Consider the following 24,489-nt stretch of genomic DNA (forward strand, 5'->3'; position numbering starts at 1 on the left):
TTTGGCTTTTTCCTCTGGCGTCCGAGATGTGTGTGCAGGGAGCAGTCTCTTCTGGTTTCCCAGGCCTGTCTGCCTCTCTGAAGGTTTAGCTCTCCCTCCCACGGGATTTGGGTGCAGAGAACTGTTTATCCGGTCTGTTTCCTCAAAAGTACCTATTCTTATCACCCTAGTTTCATAAAAACAATTATCAATGGTAAAATTATGTACTAATATGGGAAGAAGGAGTAGTACTTCTTTGATCATAATTCAGATCAAATTTAAGGGGGATTTTACATTACTGATACCAGCTTTTAAAAGAACAGATTTTGAATTCCAATGCTGACTATCACTATGACAAAAATAGCACTATGACACAGATGAGGGAATTGGGCTAGACAAATGGAATGACAAATGATACTCCATTAGATAACTGTAACAGGATGAAAGTTAATTATCCGAACGAAAAAGCATTTGCACTGAATATTTCAATCTTGTCCTTGAACAACTCTAAAATTAATGATTTTGCTTTCACCGTACCATATTTTAAGACTTTGTTCTGATCTCCTCATTTAATACACTGATACTAATTAAATTACATCAAGTTTCACATACCCTGACCAAAATTTATTCTATTTAAGAAGCTTAGTTCATATATTTTTATTCTTCATATTTTAATAACATTTTGGTGACAAACAAGTGAGCATATAGGTAGGTAGGGGGTGAATAGGTGGAAGAAAAGATGGATGGATGAATGGGTAGGTCGGTGGACGAATTCCTATAAAGAACAAACAGAATCCACCATATATTCAGAAGTAGAAATGAATGAATGAATGTTCATTCCATTCCTGGCATATGGAAAATATCTTATCCAAAGAGTCCATTGCCTTTATACTGCTACAAGATATGACAGATTGCACATGGAGGTTGTGATGGTTTGATTAAGAATGGAGTGACATTAGGAGCTATGGCTATGTTGGTGGAATATGGCCTTGCTGAAAAAAAGTATGACCCTGGGTGAGCTTTGAGATTTCAAATGTCGAAGCCAGGCCAAGTGTCTCTCTCTTCCTGCGGTCTATGAACCTGGATGTAGAATTCTCAGCTACCTCTCCAGCATCATGTCTGTCTGTATGCCACCATGCCTCCCACCATGATGACAACAGACTAAACCTTTGAACCTGTAAGCCATCCCCAGTTATACTTAACTTCGTTAAAAGAGTTCTCAAGGTCTGGATATCTCTTCAGAGCAACAGAAGCACTAGGTAAGACAGGGGTATTGGTGATAAGTAGATTGCAATATATAGAAGTCCATTGAGAGAAACAGCAAATACTCTAATTACTATCAGTTAAATAGAGGACACAGAATCTGTCCTCTAGTAACACACAGACCTTTTGGCAGAATGATCTAACCTCCAGCCATTAATCAGTCAGGCCTGGCGATCAAGAAGCCTCAGTATACTTACAGCGGTGACTTTATCTTTTCTCCCTTCAATCCCCAATAAAGAAATTGGATTAGACTCCCCAGCTCCTTCAAGATCAAGCCAATTCACTTTAAAACCTCTTTTTCTTACAAGGGATTTTTCAACTCTAGTGACATTTAAATAAGGGATCCATACTATGAACAAACAGGGTTTCAAATGCCTAGAAGTTGACATTATTAAATATTTAGACACTCAAGTTATACAAATTTAATATTTATTTAAAAGGCAGATCCCATAAACCAAGATCAAATTAGCAACCACCAAGACAGATCTACTGGGGAATAGGGGAAGCATTAGACCAATGAGGGGAGAGTGAAAAGCCCAACCACTTTCTGGATTTTCCAGTTATATTTGACTTATGTTTATTATTTTTTGTTTATATAACAGTGCTTTCCCTCCTTGTTGATTGTAAAGTAGTAATAAAATGCCACCGTGATTTGAGATAATGGAACAGAATCCTTCTTCTTTCCTTTCTATACAGAACATTAGACAGTGTTTCATGTGCAAATTATAACTTATAACAATCAGAGTAGGTGAGAAGCACATAGAAAGAAATGAGTCATCGGGGAAGTGAGAATAATAATGAGGTGTTAAAAGTTTGCCCGCTGGTTAGAAAATGGTGCCTACCACCTTTACTATATCTTCATGAGCCATCTTTAAATGTTAACAGTTTTAAATCTTCAAAATGTCATTTTTTACATGCCTGCAGTATTCTACATAAAAATGAATTTGACTACTTATTTTTTAATGATCCTTAACCTAGTCAATCAGAACAAATTTCAGGAACCTCAAATATATCCTGTAACGCATCCAAACAAGCCGTGGACAAAATATATCAGATTCTAAAAGGCAACTCCTATCACCACAACATTTTTTGTTAATCTCATACACTATATTTATAATGACCAATTTCATAAACATTATCTTTTACCATTTTCATTGATACTGATCTTATATTTCTGAAACTATCTTGTTCAAAGGTATCTGGCTAAGTACTATAGGCTAAACAAAACATCAGCCCTATACTCTTGACTCCAAGACAACTGGGCCTAGCCCACCTTAAATAATGGAACATCCCAATTAATTAACAATAAAGATTCTTGATTAGAGGAAAAATAAAACTTATAAATTAACAGTTGTTTTGATTTACCTTGTATTTATCAGTCACTGCTATGCCTTTGTCTACCTTTAACTATGAAGTATGCATAAAACAATCTTATTTAAACATATTTGGGAAATAATTCCCTTAGTTTATAATCTCCAGTGATCCTGACTGCTCTTTCACTGCATGTTCAGGGAAATCAGCGTAAGGAGATGAGAGAAGATGGGTTACCTACGAAAGAGATATGAAGAAGCCTTATAAAACTCACTAGTTTTTTAAAATATATGTTTGAGTATTTTGTCTCCCTATATATCTATATGGCATGGGAATGTCTAGCGGCTGTGGAGGCCAAAAGTGGGCATTACAGATGATTGTGGGCTACAATGTGGGTGCTACTAATTAAACTTGGATCTTCTAGACGAGTAGCCAGTGTGTCTTAACCAATAAATCCTCACTCCAAACTCTGAAAACCTACTGGTTTTTGAATATGCATAATGATGTTTATATATGTATTTATATTTAAAAGGACTTATTCAGAAGTATACTTCAGGAATGGATAATGTTCCCAGATGGCATGGATGATTCAACAAAAATCTCATGGCCCAGAACAGTTTTCTACCCTTGGAATTATTGGTAACAGAGACACCAGAAACCCTTAAGTCTTGCCCTGTAGAACTAATTCTGCGAAAGATACTGCATAGTTTGGCTTCAGGACATACAGGAATCCATTCCAAACTAACTAGAAAACTTCTTTCTTGCCAGATCGAGTCTACTTAAAAGGGAATTTTGGTTCCAGTTCTACAAATTTCTTTACAGTTGCGATTCTTTTAGAAGTGATTGTGCATACACACTCTTGTAAGGATCTGTACTCAAAAGATCATGAAGTGGACAATCTGCTTATAACCTAGAATATACATACATTCCTCAAACTTCTATTTCAAATACCTTGAATTTGCACTCACAATAAGGTAGAGTAGCATAATTGGGAGCACATTTCACCCCAGCACAAAAGAAAAGGAGTGAGAACATATCTATGAAGAAAGATCTAGCTTCGTTGTGAACTGGCCTTTAACATTAATCGTAATACATTTGAAACCAGAAACAAAAGAAAAGGTGAAACTAGTTGATTTTGTAATGGTTATTAAAGACCACTTTAGATTTTTTTTTAAAACCACCTACAGTGAGAAAAATGAATGTGAAAGGAAGAAAGGAAGGCAGAGCATGGGCAGAAGAATGGCATACACACACTGGCCTGAGCTTAACATCCTAATTTATCATTTTCTAAATGTGTCAATTTCAAAAAGATAATACATAATAATGCATATTCCAAATTTTTAAGGCTAATATGTAGCTCATGAAATGGCTCACTACTTAAAGGTGCATGCCACCAATCCTGACAACCTGAGTCTGATGCATGGAATCCACAGGTTGGAAGCTAACTAAGCTTCTGCTCTATTACTGTAAAGAACCGCCATGAGCAAGGCAACTCCTATAGAAGAAATCATTAAACTGGGGGCATGTTTCTAGTTCTAGAGGGTTAGTGCACTATCATCATGGCAGAAAGCAAATAGGCATGGCACTGGAGCAGTGCCTGGGAGCTTTACATCCTGACCTGAAGGAAGTGGGCAAAAAGAGAGAGGGCCTGGTATAGGCTTTTGAAACCTCAAAGCCCTACCCCTGTGACATACCTCCTTCACCAAGGCCACTCCTCTTAATCATATAAACAGTTCTGCTAACTAGGAACTCATCACTCAAACATATGAGCCCATGAGGGCCATTCTCATTCAAACCATGCGAAAAGGAAAGAAACCAATTCCTGCAAGTTCTCCTTTACTCTACAAGATACCACGATACATGTGCATACATGAGCAATAAGTATATTGAATACAAAGAAAGAGAACATACTATCAAGCCTCTGTACCTTACTAGTAAGAAGACAGTGTGTAGAGAGCTGGGTAACCAGATCTGAGTTCAAAACTTTTCCTACATTTGACTCCAGGTTTAGTAATAGTGCTTTTCAGGCTTTAGCAACTTGAAGAATCGGATTTAAAACTCAGAAACAGATGCACAACCAGTCCTCACCTGCTGTTATGACTTCACTCAATAATTGGTAATTAAGAAACATTCAAATTTCAATACTCTCTCATTTTCCTACCAGAAACCTTGCACGGAAGGGCATAAGAAAGGCTATCAATCACATAATTATATGCCATTGCATGATAATTGTAAAATACATTACAATTTTAATTGCATTGAATTTTATTGATTCTGAACCCAGAGTCTGTGTTTATAACGGACACCTGTGAAGACTGTTTCAAAGGTTTTCAGAAACCTGTGTCTATTTGACTGCAGAAATGTGTGAGAACCTTCTAGTTGCTACTGTTTTCTAGCAAACTTTCTACTTCACCTGATTTTGAACAGTTCGTTGAACAAATGCTCTGAGAGGGCAGGAAAAAATATGGAACAGTTTAGGCTTTCAATCAAATATGATGCAGTTATATCAACCAACTTGTACTATGCATTCACTTTAGGAATTTCTAAACAGCACCAATATCAATGGAATAATTTCATGTGCTTCTGCTTATTAAGAAAATGGCTCTTTCATTCAAAAGATAGCACAACTGCTTAATTTTCAAAGAGACTTAAGGTATGGAAATCTTGCTCCCATAGTCTTTGTTTTATGAAATCCAATAAATAATACAATTTTAACGGCTAGCATTTTAGTTCATATTTTTATCCTCATTTTATGGGATTATGTCTTCTTGCAAAATTGATGTCGTCAATATCTACTGACAAGAACTGGAACACAAATAAGCTCCTTTATAGTGCTCTAATGAGGCTTTCAACGAAAACCAAGGTGATAAGGTTTTCAATTGACAATTCTACTGTTAATAAGATTTTTTCATTAAATTTTGTTGCAAGGGATTTAGAGCTGCCTATGTAACAATCAAATTATCGTAATTTCCAAGAAAAAATTGATCCAGAAATTAATAGAGCTTAGTTGCAAAAATTCAAAGTTTATAATATCATTTTAGTTCACTGGAAAAACTTTTTACATTCCTTATGCAAGTCATGTCTGACTGTTGATCTAGATTTATTAGAGCAGATACCCAAAAATATTCACATCCCAGGATCTTGTGAGCATGGTAAAAGCAAAAGCATGTTGTGAACATGCCCATGGCAAAAGTAACTAATATTATGGACCCTGATATGTCAAAATATCTTGTATTATTCAGGTGGCCAATTCTAATTACATAAATCCTTATATGAAGAAATAAAGAGTGGGTCAGAGAGCAAATTTTTAAAAAGGATTCATCTTGTTGGTTTTGAAGATGGAAGAGAGTCAAAAGTCAAGGAATGAAGTTACCCTCCAGAAGCTAAAATTCTCCTTCAGCTATAGCCAGCAAGACAATGGGGACCTTAATTCTACACTCATAGAGAATCCATTTAATCACTGACAGGAAATGAGCAGGAAACAATTTTTCCCTAAAGCCTCAGTCTTGCTGAAACTTGCATTTTAGCCTGCTGAGACCTGTATCAAACTTATGATCTACTAAACTGTAAAATAGCACATTTGTGAAGCTTTAGGCTACCAGTAAACATTAACTCAATACTAAAGCTAAGAAATGGGGCATTTACATTTGTATTGAGTGCTTGTATATAATTAAGCAATAGAATATTACTGTCCTCAAGAAAATATTAAACAAACTGACTAGAAAGATGTCCTTGGACAGTGCTAAAAGAGCATACCAGTTATAGCACTGTCCATGGTATTCAGTTTCTACAGGGAACCAAAGTAGAAGAGTGCATTAAGAATTACACAGGCCGCGGCTGGAGAGATGGCTCAGTGGTTAAGAATTACACAGGCCAAGTGTGGTGGTTCATGCCTATATTCCCAAAACTTGGGAGGCAGAATTCTGTGAGTTCCAGGGTAGTCTGTTCTACACAGCAAGTTCCAGGCTAACCAGAGTCACATTGTGAGACCCTGTCTCAAAAATAAACAAATATGCCATATAAATAATTTTAGAAAAGAAATTACACACATATCAGCAGTCAATGGATCAGTATAACAAGTGAACAGAGCTGACCCAATATTTTTGAACAGCTTTGCCATCTGACAAGATGTGGATGAATCTTTTTCTATACCACCATCACTACTACAAAACAAAACAAAACAAAACAAAACAAAACAAAACAAAACAAAACAAAACACCTCTTTAAGCTACCAGGCTGCCTCTTTCTTTTAATCCTAGTGAGACATTACCTAATTAAAACATAAGGAGCCAAAGGATTGTATGGAGTGTAGTTCATTGTTACAGACCTTGCCTAGCATCCACAAAACCGGGGTCCCTTACAAAGCACCACAAATGATTTTAAAGGCAATTTAGAAGACACAAACATTACACAAATGAAAAAGGTATTATAGCCAGCAAAAGCTTTGAAATCAGGTAACCCTGGGTTTAAATTATGCCATCACTTATCACACTAAACAAGCTAATTAGTTTACCTGAAACTCTGTGTCTGCAAATGTAGGAATGGGATAATACATTTATATATGCAATTTGGGAGAAGCATCATAGAAGGTGCTTAGCAGTTTCATAGTAGCACTCAATATTATTAGCCAGGCTAAATGAAGACATTAAAAATAGGATACATTCTCATATGAAAGTTAGAGCATATGATATATATATATACATATATATATGTGTATATATATATATATATATATATATAGAGAGAGAGAGAGAGAGAGAGAGAGAGATAGTAAAGTTTTAAGCTATTTCTTCTTATTGCAGGATTTGATTTCACTTCTCCACTGAACCCCATTTTAAGATGTGCCCTGGAAAAACGGTGTGCATGTTCTCACGTTAGCAAGCCATAAATGTGAACAACTGAGTAAAAACAACAGAGCCCTTTACCATAGTGAGTTATGTCAGTAAAAATATTTTACTGTAATTGAAAATGATATTGTCATTTTAAACCAAAATTCCATTACATAGTCTAGATAAAACTATTGTTGCTTGGAAAGCTATGTAAGTGCCATTGTGTGATAAAAAGCATCTGACCAATATATGATTTCCTGTCTAACACGAGGATGGCCTTCCATTTTGTTGTTTAAAAAGATTCCATCAGGTTTAAGTATAAATTACTTTATTTTGAATACTATGCAGTTTACATTTTAAAACCTGGTACCTAGCTCCAATTTGTGCCCCATTAGGCTTAAGACCCATTTTTCCTTCTGTAATGTTTTCATTGACTTTAAATCAGTTATCAAATTGAAATTGTTTAATGCTTATCTTGGTTCAGAATTTTCACAGAAGGAAAACATGAATAAAAACAGAAAGATAAAGAATATTTACAAGTATAAGGACTGTATTTACTTAACATTTAGCAATTATTGTTGGCATGCAACATCGAGTAACTGCTGAATGTTACTGATTTAGAATATGGTGGCTCCTGATTTACAATAGTGTCACACACACACACTCACACTCACACACACATACACACACACACACTTTTTATTTGCTATAAAATATGCATTCAGAAGCAAACCTTCTGAACTTCGACCTTTTCCTATATTATCCAATGCAGTATGACTGTGTCTTGTTATGCCCCTAGAGTTGAGCACTATAGGTCACAGTCACACATTATGATGATAAACACACACATTATAGTATGCTGTGATGGTAGTCAGGGATATGGAGTGAGTTAGGTGTATTGAATTCATTGTTATTTACCTGTGATATTTTCAACTTACAAGATGGCTGGAAAAGTGGCATGCACTTTGAACACCCAGAATAACATGTATATGCCCTCTTTGGTATAGACTTGAAGAAACACACATTAATACACTGTGAGTGCCATTTCAACTTAAAATATTACCTGCAGTGTGTATCGCTTAACTCTTTAGCTGCAAGAACGTTATTTACACAGACATTAGGCACTCTCTTATTGGTCTTTCACTCTTTCTGCTTTCTCAAATTTGGTTCTACACACATCTTGCCTGAACATTCTGTCCGGAGTAACTGGATTTCTCAAGATAATATCAAGATTTGCAATTCTACTTTTTTGCCCCCTATGGGCAGTTGCTTTGCAGGGAGGAATTCTGGACAGCAGCATCTCATTAAGGATAAAAAGAATAAAGCAAGAGAAATGATTGGCAAGCAAAATTCTTTGAAATATTGGAAAGTAAAAGAAGCACTAGCTTTTTACATGAGTCGTGTAGTATTTTGCAAGTTCATTACATGATTTTTTAAAAAAAAATACAATGGGATTGACGAGAAAATTTTAACTTTACTTGAACATGCCAGACTAAAGTATCTTAAATAGTTAAAAGAATAAATGTTGATCAAGAGGAGGTGCAGTCTAGTCAGAAACCTCTAACAAGAAAAGTTTGCAAACACAAAAGGCTGTCTTCCCCTAGTGGGACGACATACATTGCATAGACATACTGAGCGAAAACAACTTAAACATTAAGTGTCTGGGAACCATGGTCCACAGGACAGTTTCCAATCTTGGCTCTATTCAAGAAATACTTTTAATTTTACTAGCTCCATGAGACTCTACTAGGAAGAGGAAATAAAAGAGAAGGAACTGATTTTGCACAGTACAAAGACTTTTCCATGAGTGAAGAAGGGTGCTATTCTGGGGAGGTAGTCAATTCTCTTTTCCCTGACCATGTTCAAAGGAGGACATGGATTGACATCCATGAGAAGTATCACAGAAGAGGTTCCTGTAATAATGAAAGGAAGTATAAGCTCTCCAAATCACCTCAAAGGTCACTGTGATTTTCTATTCATAAATGATAAGGTAACCCTTCTGTAAGCCAAGACAACACAAATTCGTAACCACCATGCCACAAAAGTTACAGAGCAACACAAATTAGTCTAATGCATTGGATATATGATTTGATTTACGGACATAATTGTGTTATATAGCAAAGACAAATCAAGCGGACACAGAATTAAACTGTGCTGTGAAAGCGATTAGTCCTTCTAAATTTGAGACTATTTAAATATTGCAGTAGTTAAGAAAGATTTACTAAACTACAAGTTTTGGTTTGTACCCTGAACTAGTAGAGGGTACTCTTAGGGGAAAGAAGGGAAAGAAAATATCAAAAAAGTATAAAAATATTCATTTTGGTTTTATCTGTATTTGAATCATCCAGAAATGAAGAAAATTAACATAGCGTGCAAAGTGTTTTTCTCAGAAAATTTAAGGACTGAATTATATTGATTAAAGAAATTGCTATGGAATACTACACTATTGGCATTAACTATAAAATGTAGTTTACATATACAGTAAACAATAAACAGAAAGATAACTGATTACAAACATACAGGCTAAAGGAGGACGAGACTGATTCTGATTCAAATTAGTTCACCAATATCAGTCATTTCTTAAGAAAATTACAAATCTAAGGGAAGGGTATCATAGTGCCCACCTTGCAAGAATTCACTGTTACGATGCATCATATCATTCTTAACCTAATTATTTTCCACCTTCTTTCCATACTTCTATAACTGATAAAACTTTTTGTTTGTGAAAAAAGAAAAGGTTGCTAGAACCTATACTGTTTCAGTGTGCGTTCAGAATCGAACAATGCATTAATCCTATAACACTGGTCTGAAGGAGCCATTTGCTGTTTTAAAACAATGAATACCAAAACATTGGCAAAGCACTTCGGTGCGGTTGCCCTTTCAGCTTTATTAATTTAAGCCAAATGGCAGGGGAATTTATATGGCTTACACCTGTCAAGAGCAGAGTCTCTACTAATGCAGTTTTCACTGACCAGGAGAACCTCCCGGAGGCTAAGGCTGAACTTCAACCTACTGTTGAACAGACAGGTAGCACAAACATGTCACAAAGGACTCTGTTTCTATTAAGAGAATCCCTCCAGACATCCAGATGGATGGCATACCACTCTGCACGTGTTCAGACCTAAAGCTGGAGGAAGACTATGTCTACACAGTAAACAGGGCCAAAACTTATCCTAAATCTTTTATCTCCCCTAATGCATTACAAACATAATTGAAATGTATTTTATGCTACATAAAACAAATTTCCTTAAAGGTGCCATAGTTGCTACTGTCACAACTCTTGAAAATACTGAGACATCTCAAATATCTAAAAAGAGAAAACAAACTTCAACTATAAATCCCACAGGAACAAACATAATATATTTGATGTTGAAAATGAATTCAATGTTCTGTACTGTAGCAGATGTTAGCATAGCAGCCCTGACCTGTGTACAGCATCAAAGCAGAGCTCGAACCCAACAGCACTGACACTGGGCTTAGAAAGATAATGTAGGACCCTTTGTATTTTGTTATACTTTCTGAATTCCTACAATACAGTTGTGCTATAACTAAGGAGACCTTGTTTTGGCACTTCAGTCTTTGAGAAAATACTTGCTTCCAATCAAAGTCATGTAATGTGTGTTTGACAAATTGCAGTACATAATGATAAAACATTGTAAAGCATTCTTTGTGTTACACAGGCACACATACAAGAAGATTGTACACAGACTGTGAATGATTCTAGATTATTCAAAATATTATTTGAAATTCTATGACATGATTTTATAGATCAATGTCCAACAGATCACAGTCTGCCAAGGTGCCAGAGTTTAACTATTTCATTGCAATGTAAAGAGTTTAAAAAGCAACAGCAACAAAATCCAAGATTTATTGGCCAAACAACTCTAACCCAGTAACCCAACTTCATTTTGATCATTTGGGGTTTGAATTTTATGTTAATCTTTTTTTTTTCGGAGCTGGGGATCGAACCCAGGGCCTTGCGCTTCAAGCGCTCTACCACTGAGCTAAATCCCCAACCCCTTATGTTAATCTTAAATAGTGTTCTGTATTCAGGAAAGTTATAGAGTGGAAAACACTGAGGACAACAATATGCTTTATTATTGTTGGCCAAATGACTCAAAGCATTATGATAAAAAAGGTAAAAGGTAGTCAGGTTACACACTCTCCAAGTGACCCCTCTCCATATCAAACTTTTCATCTGCATGTATATATATCACTTGATGTTTGGTAGTAATATGTTTATAAAGAAAAACACACTGGGGTCAGTTTAATAATATTACCTGGTACCAGTCAAAATAGTCTAGCTTAACTTTCCACCCTACTTATGTGTATTACCAGTAAATAGCATTCACCATTGTAAGAGCACACAGTATTTTCTAGCTTTTACCTTCTAAACAGATGAATTCTTCAAGGGAAAATGTTATTTATTTAAAATGTTGTATTACCTTGTATCTGAGCTTGTGGCTACTAAAAATTAATAAAATATGGGCATATATTTAAACATCTCTAAAAAAGGGCAAAGGAGCCTCAGAAAGGACTATAATTTGCACCATTTAAACTGTGAAACATAGTAAAAAATACCATAAACATTAATTACAATTATTCATTGTAACCCAGTGATCTTTGCAGGGTTTTGTTTTGTTTATAATTAAGTTGCTTTTCGTATATATTTCACCATTCCTCATTAGCTAAGATTCATAAAGTCGGGAAGCTATCCTGTTTTTCTCAAATAATTGGAAGGCGTTCCACTAATTGTCGCCTCCCATTAATTTGTTCTTTTCCTAAATACAGCATCTGCAACCCAAACATAGCTGTTGTATTTTCACAAACATCAACTAAATTATTTCACTTCAAAAAAAAAAAAGAGTTCACTATCCAATTAAATAAAATAACCCAGAACACAAATAGCATCATGAAAAATGATTTCAAAATGACTCTGAAATACCCTCATTTTTCAATGCTTTCCAGGGAATTACATCGGACACAGTAAAAGCAACTGAGTACCTTTCAAAAGACCTGACTATTGTATATTACATACAACTAATTTTTTTTAAAAAATGGCAATACTATGGATTTCTAAATACATATTTCGCTTAAAGCAAAAAGAATTTCCACGTTATAATTACTAAAAAATAATTTCAAGGGGACATTCAGAGTTCAAGCACCCTTAACACTCAAAAGATTTTCTTGTTTTAATATTGTTTTCTTACAAGGTCCAGCTTTCCTGCTCTCATTCCTCCTCTAAAAAAGATTTTGAACAATACTTCAAAAGAACATTTCAGCATAGCTCCTGGATTTTTTATGCCATATTTTATAGATTTAAAATATTTTTTAAAAAATTCTAAGCAGAATGCCCAATGTATTTCTTCAGCTTTTTACACATTTCTAAATAGCTATTTGTAGAATACTCTTTTTTTTAGAATACTCTTTTCAACCTCTGAATATATAAGCAACTGCCCAGAGAAGTAACATGCATGCCACCTAAATTTGAACTTGTACTTCACAACTTGAATGAACACCGAGAAAGACATATCATTCATTCACTTTTATACAGAACTAGAGTGTACTCATTTGATGAACTATGAATGTTTCAAATTCATCCAACTTAACACACTCAACATTCCCACACTTAGTGTATCATAAACATCAAGAACCAGCAGATTTTAAGCTAAAAGAAAAAAATTGTTCTTTCAAATATATAAACATCCCAAGAAGCTCATGTTAAACATTAAAGTTTCCTTATATAATCCTTCGGCTATACCTTCATAGTAATGACTAGTTTTGCATTTAACACTAAGTGAAAATAAATGGAAGGAAAACGAAACCAATGTTAACTTGGGCATACCAGTATCTGTAAATTAAGCAAGCTTGAGGGGTTTTATTTGTTTGGCTGTTTTGTTTGTTTGTTTGTTTCCCAACCTTGTCAGTTGGGGGATGTTGCTATTTGGGATCCCCCTCCCACAGTTTGCCACATGGCAGATTCATGAATGAAACCCCACTTTAATATCCTATTTTCTCTCACTTACATGTATGCTGGAGAAAGTGGAGTTGACCTGGATGTTTTAAGTACAGGAACTGGGAATTTCCAGCTAGCAGGAGAGCTCGTTTTCCATTTCAATGGCATGTTGTCACCACGGTACTACGATAACAGTAAACAGCGTTTCCATAACAGACTAACAACTAACACTTCCATTCCACAGTGGACCGACACAGCAGCCGCCGAGAACAAGCAAAAGATCCTGCCAGTGCCCTTAAACCGACGCCTCCAATCTGTGCAATAGGAATGCAAGGTACCTCCTTCAAATCGCACTGTCCCCTAAAGCAATAAAGCAATATGATGATTCTGTTCTTCCAACTCAACAATAGTGCTACCTCCTTAAGAAAGTGTTGACTGCAGTGTGTGTGTGTGTGTGTGTGTGTGTGTGTGTGTGCGTACACTGTACTATGCATAGTACACAATGCAGCTTTACTTAATAAAAGCAGCTAGGGTGCTTTAAAAAAAAAAAAAGCTTGCACTACCATTGTTCTACCTTAACAGGGATACTGCAGCATTGTACTATTTTCTACACCTATTAACCTGATTTCTGACCAATACTAGCAGAAAAAAAAATAGATGAGTTTCATATAAAAATGAAACAACATACCTACTCAGAATACATTTGTCATCCTCTGAACATTCTTCTTTTGAGCTGCAACAGTACAAATGGGATATAAACCTCAGCATAGCCTTAGGCCACAGCTAATAGAGATCAGTGATTAAATTCAGCAGCCTGCTTTCCTCCTGTGAAAGCTCTGGCCACACAATACAAGAATGCCATTATGGGAAAAGCCCATTTAAAAAATGCCAGGTCCTCTGTTTTCCAGTTAGAAGAAAGCAGAATGTCAGAGCAAATATAAACTGCAGTAGAACTCTGCGCGCTCCTCTAGTAGCTTCTGATTCAAGTTGCACTCCTTTCCCTATTTTTATTTCCAAGCCGGGATGAGCAAAACCTCGTACATTTACAACATGCTGTGGCAACACGACTATCTCTCTGTCTTCTGCAGCAGAGAAGTACAGAATAGCGCGCTCTTAATAGCAGTCCTCGGAGGGACGCTATCAACAATCTAATTCAATACTGCCCTCCCCTTCTTCCCCTTTTCTCCTCCCGTTCACCCCCTTACTCCTCCCCCGTACCCCAAACAGCTCACAAATTGTCTAGAGGAAAGACTGACACTGCTAGCCAAGCAGGTGTCCAGCAGGGACCACTCCACAGCTCAGCAGCGGTCCAGTAACCTCTTGGGATTAGCGATTGTCAAAGAGGTTCCAAAAATTGAAGCTGCTGTTAAAGCAGCTTGAGGTATTCCATGAAAGCAATGTCAAATAAAGGGTTCATCTACATTGTTTTAAAATACTGCCTGAAAATAGTGTTGTAAATAATCCCAAAATGATTGGGTGTTTTACTTTTGTTTAAAGGAGCCAAACAAATTCATAAATTTTCTATGTAACTTTAAAAGTAAAATTAGGCTAAATTAAATTAATATTATTTACAACTCTTTTCTTACAAGCTGAAAAGATACTGCTTCTTAAATGGGCAAGGTGCTGCTGTAAAAATCCTACCCTTCTGACACCTCTATATTACCGTAAAAAAAACAAAATTATCTTGTCTCTATCAATGCCTACTTAATAAAGGCAGACCACCAATAACAGAAATGTAACTACCTTTTGAAGACAATAAATGCCACAACAAAGAGTTCATACTTATCTTTTATTCATATCTAGACAATAAACTTATACCTCCAGTCAATCTTTTCAAATTGTCCTGGTTTCTAAAGACTGAGATTCAGTCCCTTAAAAAGATTTTTTTGTATTAAAAATACCCTACAGATGAATGTTTCTTTAATAAAAAGCACCTTTCAAAAATCCCCAAACCTCATCATTTAATACACCAGAAACACAGCATGAAATCAACCAGGATAATCACAACTTCTTTTGAAAATTTAGTTCATTATGAAGGCGAAAAGCCACTTTTTATGAGATATAAATACAGATGTAGGAGGGGTATTTATATGCACATTCATGTCTGGAAAGGCAATGTTTATTTTGAAGCACTTATCAGTAATCCATAAACCTTATAAATATTAAATTGGCATTAGTCATCATTACCTCCCATGTAATTTTTATTCTATCATACATTAACTACTTCTCAAGAAAAGAAAGGTCAAAATAATTCCATCTCATTTTAGTACTCAACAGAAAAGTATCTCAGAGAAATCTTTAAATGAATCAAAGATAAGAATATTCATCAGCACATCTTAGCAGTGAAAAAATACTTGATTTAAAAAAACCTCACAAATACAAATATACAATAATCAGCATTTCATATTGGGAGATTTTATGTTGTCTAGGAAAGGCCAGCAAGGGTAAGTTGCTTGAAACCCAAAGGAAAAATATATGCATAAATATATATATACACAAGCATGTATAGAGACACCCAGCTTGGAATGCCTTATTCCAAAATGAGTTTCTAATAAAATTTCAATGTCTAAGGCACATGCAGACATTTGAAAATATTAAACATAATATTTGCCATTTTGTAATAAGAAAAGTGTATTTTAGGAAGGAGAGATCTAGGCTTTTATGCTTATAGCAAGTCTACAAAGCAGCAATTGCAAACGTGACTACGCCTTCTGAGAACCTAGACTTGTACCAAACGACGGTAATAAGTGTTTCTAGTAGCTATCTGTCCAGAGAGACACCTCAAGATTGCTGAACAGGAAACAGCGTGAGAGTTTTATAACTTTCTAAAGTACATAGTTGATGATCATTTTTCTTACAAATATCCTTGAGGTATCACTCTTCTATAAACAATCAACTGACTGAAGTAAACAACAAACAGTTGTCTAATGTCATTAAGAGCCAAAGAAACTAATCAAAGTCCATTTCATTTGCCAATTTTCAGTATAGACTTCTGATTTAGTGTGAAATAAAATGATTTTAATAGTTCTTCAGAGTGAGAAGAAACAAACACTGCTACCTTGCATCTCATTTTCAGCATCCTTAAAGACTTAAAATGCAAATACCATTAGACCTGATTGTAAGCATTTATTTACGTTTAATTCTAGGTTTTGGGCTTAATAAGTTGCTATATGCTTTGCAATTTTCTGTCACCCACAATAATCATTATGCCAAGGGCATAAGAAATAATTACTTTAAGGAGAAATGTGGTCCATGAATTGTCATCAATTTAAATCTGCTTAACAATACCATTCCTCATGTATTGTTTAGAAATAAACTCTACCCAGGAGAAACTGCCACATTACAAACTAGCATTATCAAAATTAACCAGATTTCATTTTCTTAGCAGAGAGCATAATACCAAATATTGAATGTAATCATAATTACCATCATATCCCAGAACCCAATATATTTGCATATATATAAGAATGATTACTTATACATTTATAATATAATTTTACTCAGGTTCAGTGAAGCGCTATTTTCATACTGTCCCTTCATCATAGCACAGGAAGCACTGATTTCATTTATAAAATACTTGGATGCTATCACAGCACCAAGAAGACACAAGGATATTCCAAGTATTTTATAAACATTAATGTCTTAAGTACTTGTACCATGTACATCTCAGAGTTAAGATAGCCAGAAGACAATGATGGTTCTTGGTCATGACCATAGAAAGAAAGATCATTTTTGGGCAGCGCCTACACCACAGAACCCTATGGCTTCCAAAGTAGGAAATAAGATTCCCTACAAAACATCTTATTCAGTATTCCCATTTGTGGAGATTGAAATTCTGAACTCAGAGAATTAATTGTCTTCTGTCATAGTGCTGACTAGTTAAAAGATTACTTTCAATCTCCTAGTCCAGAATTACTTCTAGAGTATTCCTGAAGTTTTTTAATTCAGAATATTCATTAATGTATGCTTCTATCTGAAGTGAACCACATCCTATTAATTAATCTCAGCATAATCTAAAGAAAGAACAACAAAGAGATATTTCATCCTCCTACTAGAAGTCCACTGAAAGACAGAAATGAGACAGAATCATCCAAATGAAAATGTACACATACAGAACCATACCTGAAACTTTAATTCTACCATGTGTAGAAGAATGGTCAGGTGGAAAATAATGTAAGTACATGTTAAGGCAGTCTTGATATAGCGAAAATAGAGAAAATACAGCTAATATTCTTGATTTTTCTCAATATTTATCCCTAAATAACTTGTAGAAGTGAATTTTCTGACTGTTACAGCCTATTGTATACTGGTAATCTATTTATCATGTAATTAGCAATCTTGACACTACCTCTTCAAATCAATCTACAATATCAATGTTACTTATATTGTCCTGACAAAAATTGTTACTGACCATACCAATCTAGATACTCATTTATGTTATATTCTACCAATTAATAAAACATATACATGACAACCAGGGCTTGTAATTCTGTCCAAATATGCATCATCGACAACAAAAGCGAACAGCACATCAAAATTCTTTTGGGAAATACTTTTCACATGTACATGTATGTGTGTATCTTTTCTACACAGTAAGATTATATATGCTTGTCTGTCTCCTTAATTTGTTTCCGTGAACTTGAATACAAAAATACAATAAATTTCTTTATAGATACTCATAGACATAGCCTTGTTTCAATCAATCTCAAATGTTTTTTTAATAGAATACTATATTGAAGAATTCTCTTTTGAAAATTTTCCTATGGTCCCATAACAGATCTATGGAGACATATACAAGTATAGTTATGACTACTCCTGGGAGAATACCACCATCTTATGTTCACATGCAAGTGCAAAAAATCAAATCACTTACTCCGTGGTAAGCATAAGTAATATGAAGGCAGAACTCTTGAATAGCTCCAATGGCTAAGAATAATTAGTTGTACAGCGGTAGGACAGCAATGTAAAGAGCTAGTGTACTGAAAAAGCAGAGCACATGATATAAGGAATCAAAGAACAAAATTGTTTAAGGAATAGCAAGGGAGGAATAACTAGAAGGGGAACAGAAAGAACTTTCTGGTTTTTACGTCAAACATTTACAGTTGGTCAAACATTTATAGTTGGAAGTCTTACTTGATTGTCACCTACATACTTTTACTAATTGATTGACAGAACCTATCAAAGCTATGGGGCTAAGTCAGGAGTAGGACTGGGTGGATGAAGATGCCCAGGGATTATATTAAGCAATGAACAAAAAAGCCCAGTAGTTGAGGAACCAAAGGACCTGCAGATTCTGACTACACTTACTATACTGATTCTGACCAAACTTACTATACTCATTGTCCTGTTAAAGCTAAAAAAAGATAAATGTCAAATGATAAGTTCAAAAGTTCTTCCAACTCTGCTATCTACGTTCTGGTGGTATCTATATTTTTTATATCTTTTCTTGTTTTCTATGCTTCAGTATCAGAATATTCCCATCTGTTCAGAAATGTATCTCCCCCACCCTAGAGTGCCTGTATTTACTAGGGATGTAGTAGCAGAAATTAATGATTTTTAATATATGCCATTTAAATAAATAATATTTGTACTATAGTTTTAAAATTAATTACAAACAGCAATATAAAGTGATGGGTTGTCATCATCTTAGAGGGATAATTTCCTTGGTGCCCTAGTAAGATGCCATGATGTTAGTAAACTTTGTACCACAAACATGTTACATCAGTTAGAAACCGCATATTACTGTCCGTCCTTCAAGAATAATCAAGAATTCTCTAATTTGGATAACTTCCTACCTCAACACCATTTCTGTCATATTGGGAGGCACTCAGTACATATTAAATTGTGTGAAATGAATGGAAAATATGTTAGCTCATGATTGACTCATTCAGAATATCCTAGTGAAGAAAGGTGTTTGAAATAGTATTGCTACATTTGCTAGGCCTACAAGTAGAGTTTAGGTATAAAAGGAATATTTATTAGTTTGATAATTTTAGGCTATAAAATCCTTAATATCAAAATACCTATCATCTATCTATATGTCTCTATTGATCTATTTAAAAATATAAATATATATCAACAGATAGACAGAAATGTGGAAATGTTGCTACAGGTTCAAGGGCTGAAGGCTTGAGTCACAGATGATGACATTTATTGTGGGAGGAGGTAAAAGTAAGAAGTAAGAAAGGAGGTCACTGAGGTGTGCTCTGGAAGATATGTCCTGGTAGTCAGCCTCTCCTCCCACTCTTAGACACTATAACGTAATATCCTCTAGAATATGCTCCCTTGCCTTAAATGTATTGGATTTTCCAAACCTATCCAAATAAAAAAATTTGAAAATGTGGACAGGATGGGGTGTGGCTCATTAAAAATAACCAGGCATGCTTGAAGCTATGGGTTTGATACACATCAGAGCCTGATATAATGAAAATAAAAATGTATAGCAAATTTGAATGAACAACTAAGGATATGGCCATTTTAAATAAAAATACATGATTAATATTTCAGGAAATTTGCTTTCATTTTGATAATTTTATATAGACACAAAACTAACAAATATGAATGAAAAAATATGGCAATCTTTATATTTGTAAATCTTTATGTTGTTTTAGTAAAAGTAAGTAATTTGTTTTTATTTATGATGATTGAAATTTTTCAATAATAAGAACAGTTCATACCATACAAAAAGCATGCCAATTAAAGAAAATCAAGACTTCCTATATTTTTAGAAATATCTTGTCATTAATAAAAAGGCCTTTCAAATAGTACATTTGCTTCAATATTCCAAGTTTAATTGATAAAACTTTAATATTTTCAAAAATAAATACAAAGATCTATTATTATATTGTCATGAAAACCTTTCTTTGGCTAAAGCTGAGCCTGGAGGTTTACCTGATAACTTCATCTCTTCCTCCTCCTGTTTATAAACCTACAACATTGGGGGGGGGTCCCAGAAACAATATTCATGAAAAATTAATCTTAAAGATTTATTGAAATTATACAATACTAGATGAAATTGTTATATGAAATGTTGTGATTTTCTTTTACTATTTTCTAGACTTGCTCATTAACACTTTAAATTTCTTACACTTGTCTACAATAAAACCACTACTATCAGTCGGGGGTGGCAGCAAGTGCCTTTAGTCCTAGCACTTAGGAAGCAGAGGCAGGCACATCTCTAATATTGAGTAAGTTCCAGGGTGGACAGTACTACACAGAGAAACCCAGTCTTAAAAAACACCGATCAAATAAACAAATAGACAGAAACACCCCAAAGCAACTGAAAACACTACTACAATCAAAAAATTAAAAGTTCATTTGGATATGAGTGGCATATGCCTCTAGTCCTACATCTTGAAGCAGGAAGATTGAGGCTAGCTGGGATACAGAGTAACAAGACCAGGTATCTAATAATAATAATGATAATAATAATAATAATAATAATAATAATAATAATAATAATAGATTCAATGGCATAAAGAAAAGGTCTTTAAAACAACTCCATCTTCAACTTGAACCTCTTGACCCATTGCTCTAACATGTAGCCCAACAGGTATGTTAAAGGGTCGGTTCCCATTATTTGTCTTCTATGGAAACACCCTAAAGACTAACTTAGTAAATACCTGTACTTTCTGTGACTGTTTCTAGAGACTTCTCATTTTTTAAATTTAGTGTTATTTGGTGATTTTGAGAGCTCCAAAATAAGTATAGGATACCTAAAATGCACTGAAATATGACATATGCATAGTGTTTTGTCTGAACTGCATAAGTCATTTCTTGTTCTTTATCTCATGTTCTGTTAGTCACTAAATGCAATTTTGAATAAAAATAGAATGAAACCTATAGGTTGACCATACATTTAAGCTAAAGGTAATCTAAACTTGAGTTTTCTACTTGTATTTCTAAGACTGTCTTCAGCTGCTAATACATTCAGAACTACTACTTCATGTCTTCAAAATCAAGTATCTGTGTTAATCAGTTATTTCTTCCAGTATTCATAAGTCCTGCAAAACTTTAATGAAGTACACTTCTCTCTCTCTCTCTCTCTCTCTCTCTCTATATATATATATATATATATATATATATATATATATATATATGTAAAGAATTACAACATTTCTTCTTGGTCTTAATCTAAATCAGAAATATTGCTGGACATTTTTACCAGTATTCTATTAAAGGGTCTGAACAATTTGTTCTTATAAAACTGTAAATATTAAAGCATAAAGCAAAATTATTTATGCTTAGAGGTTTTCAGAATTACAAATTATCATGATTCAGATTTATAAAGTATCACAAAACTTGTAAACAACAACGCCCGAAGAAGAAGCTAGACTGAGCTTAAACTGCTCCTATAGATAATCAACAAAAGACATTGGCAAATTTGTTTATTAAATAAACATCACGCATTCCTGTCAAATAAAAGCATCTTCTTACCATGGCCTCTTTAACATACTAGACACCATCAATAGTGCCATATAAACTTCTTATATATTACAAATATCAAAACCAAAAAATTTCCTCTATTTTGTCAAAACTCCCTTGAGAGACTCTGCATGACAAATGAGTTGTCTAAGTAAGCCCTGACAACTTTGCTAAGTGTTAGATATACACAGAAAAGCACATGTGACCTGGCCCCATGTCTGATCAGACACACCCAAAATGGGAAGAAATATAGTGATGTTGTAAAGCTTTCACCATGCAGCACTTTTGACAGCTTAATGTTTTAGACATTCTTTAAAAATATTTTCAAATAAAAGAAATCTGGCAGAATAAAGCTAGTGAAATACCAAAATGTATTTTTATCTGTTAGTGACATCTTTTTCTTTGCCTTTTACCTTCTTCAAGTTTAAAACAGACACAAGCCTTTCTAAAATACCTCACAGTCTTCAAAATGCATTAAAACCCATTGTGATGTGCTTCAAATCCAGACACAGAAATGTGCACGAAGGGTGGCTTTCATGCCTCACCCTTGCCTGCCCCTTGTCCCAACTGTCTTAGTTGATATGCTTTGACATAAAGCATAGATTCTGCTGAGAGAAAGATGTTCTTTCTCTGGCTCTTCAAGAGTCAATTGTGAGGCACAGAAAACTCTTATACCTTTAAGGCAAATGCTCTCAAACATTAGTGTGTGGAAGAATCACCTGGGGTGAATAAAATGTCAAAGTCTGGGGGTGGGGACGCATACTCTGCATTTTAAACAATTACTCAGACTCATTATCACACCAGGTCTACCAGGCTTCGTGAAAGACTGCCTTAAACTCAGGTAATGAAGCCCTGCCAAGATACCCAAGCTACAGTAATAGTTGTCTCTCTCAGTCACTGGCCTCCCTTAGCACATAAGCATTGGCTGCTCACCACCAACTGTCAAACCAGTATCCACAGCCCTTATCTTGACCTCCCAAACTCAAGATCCTTTCCAATCAGGGAGTGTCTGAAAGCAAGATGTCCATCTGACAGAAGCAGACAAGACAGATTCACAGTGGGAAAAAAAGTGAGATGTACAGAAATAAGGAAAGAAATATAGTACAAATTAGACTGATTATGCAATACAGATTTAAAAGTTAAAAACTTATTATCAACTTCATTCATTAGCAAAAGAGGACAGAACAAGAGACCTGCGGTCTGGATGCAACTCTGACACTAATTAGCTGAATGACTCCGAGTGCTATTTTTCTCTTCTGTAAATTAGAGGGAAAAATGCTACTGTCCTTGTTTATCTCACAGCAATGATATGAAAGCCAAATGAACTTAGGTTTGTGAATATACAATGAGAAGTACAAAGCCAAAACAACGCTGCAAATATTATTAGCACATTTCTCAATCAACACAGACCCTAGGCATTAATGGAAGTTTATTTGATAACTGAATGTCTTCAAATACCTCAGGGTCTTTTATGAAAATAAATTCTCATCAGAAAAAAACAGGTACAGGAAAATGTAGACCCTTGGACATACCCTGCAGCTGCTTTTTTGAATATATCCTTGAAATCGGCTTGTTTTAAAGACAATTGCCTCCGTCTCCTAAAGTGTAGTGCAAAAAAAAAAAAAAAAAATCTGGTTAATTGTGGCTGTATTGTATTTGGTTCAAATTTTTCAATACATACCCTGAAAATATTTAATGTAATTTAGTATGTCATATGTTTAAAATTCTGAACATTTAAGGCCACACAGAACAATATAATGCTATATAAAGTAGTTTTACGAAATGTAACAGAAAAAATCATAAGATTGCATTTGTATTTTAGAAGCTTTCTTAATGTTTCAGAAACCATAAAGCGCAGATTGGCATTAAGTAAAACATTGATTTGCAGCTGATCTACAAGACCAAGCTGATCAAATTATCATAGAAAGAAACATTTTTTTTCAGTAGATACCCTCTTAGTCTTTGGGATGCTTTGTCGTTTTCTTAAAGCTTTTTAAGCCTAACGGATTGTTCTTTTCTGATATACTGCTTTGCCATAAAGACCTGAAAGCAAATGACCGAGATTCTAAGGTTTCAAAGAACATATGGCTAATGTTCTTCTAGCTTCATTTATGATAATTTCTTTTGTTGTTGTTATTTTCATACTGCTTGTAATTAATTTTAAAATGGGAAATACATGTACAATCTTCGGTATAGAAAATTTGTGGGATGATTTTTTTGTGAAATTTTCTCACAGAACTAGCTCCTTTGGGAGATAAATATATAAAATCTCCCAACACTGGACAGACAGACTCTTGAACTGCCTTGGGGATGCAGTTTTAAAAATAGAGACTACTACAGAAACACTGCAGTATCTGCTTCTGACAGTCAACTCTCCTCGAAAAATTACAATTTGCTGGCATTTGTTTGAGGCGCTCCAACACAATGCATAATTTATTTGCATTTATTGCATTGATGTTGCTTTCACCTTATGCAAAACAAACATTAGCCTCGCCTAATATTTTTCTCAAAATAAACCAGCTCAGATCTTTTTATGGGTCATTTCACAAGCACCAGTGCATTATTAAAGTCAGAACTACATCAAAGTCTAAGAGAATCTTTAGAGAAGACCTTGACAAAGACATTATCCAAATATATTTTAAGCCCAAAGGCACCCTACAAAATATGATAGTTATAGAAATTTGATTTCTGTGTGAAAATTATATATTCAAGACATCATCTCTTTAA

General features: G+C 34.7%; 1 protein-coding gene across 8 annotated transcripts in view; it reads right to left on the reverse strand.

The window, feature by feature from the left end:
* Window positions 1-24,489, reverse strand: part of Klhl13 (kelch-like family member 13) — a 164,982-nt gene that overhangs the window by 63,757 nt on the left and 76,736 nt on the right. For 3 of the 8 annotated variants that reach the window (NM_001401131.1, XM_039100612.2, XM_003752130.6), the window contains one exon: window positions 23,295-23,360. The exons of 2 other annotated variants lie outside the window; for them this stretch is intronic. In NM_001401131.1, the coding sequence (NP_001388060.1) occupies window positions 23,295-23,360 (66 nt within the window). Of the gene's footprint in view, window positions 1-13,408; window positions 13,694-14,026; window positions 14,428-14,594; window positions 14,622-23,294; window positions 23,361-24,489 lie in introns of those variants that run through there. 3 more of the 8 variants (XM_063279989.1, NM_001401132.1, XM_006257444.5) reach the window with 3 other exon arrangements.

Source organism: Rattus norvegicus, chromosome X, assembly GCF_036323735.1.
Source record: "Rattus norvegicus strain BN/NHsdMcwi chromosome X, GRCr8, whole genome shotgun sequence".
Lineage (NCBI taxonomy): Eukaryota > Metazoa > Chordata > Mammalia > Rodentia > Muridae > Rattus > Rattus norvegicus.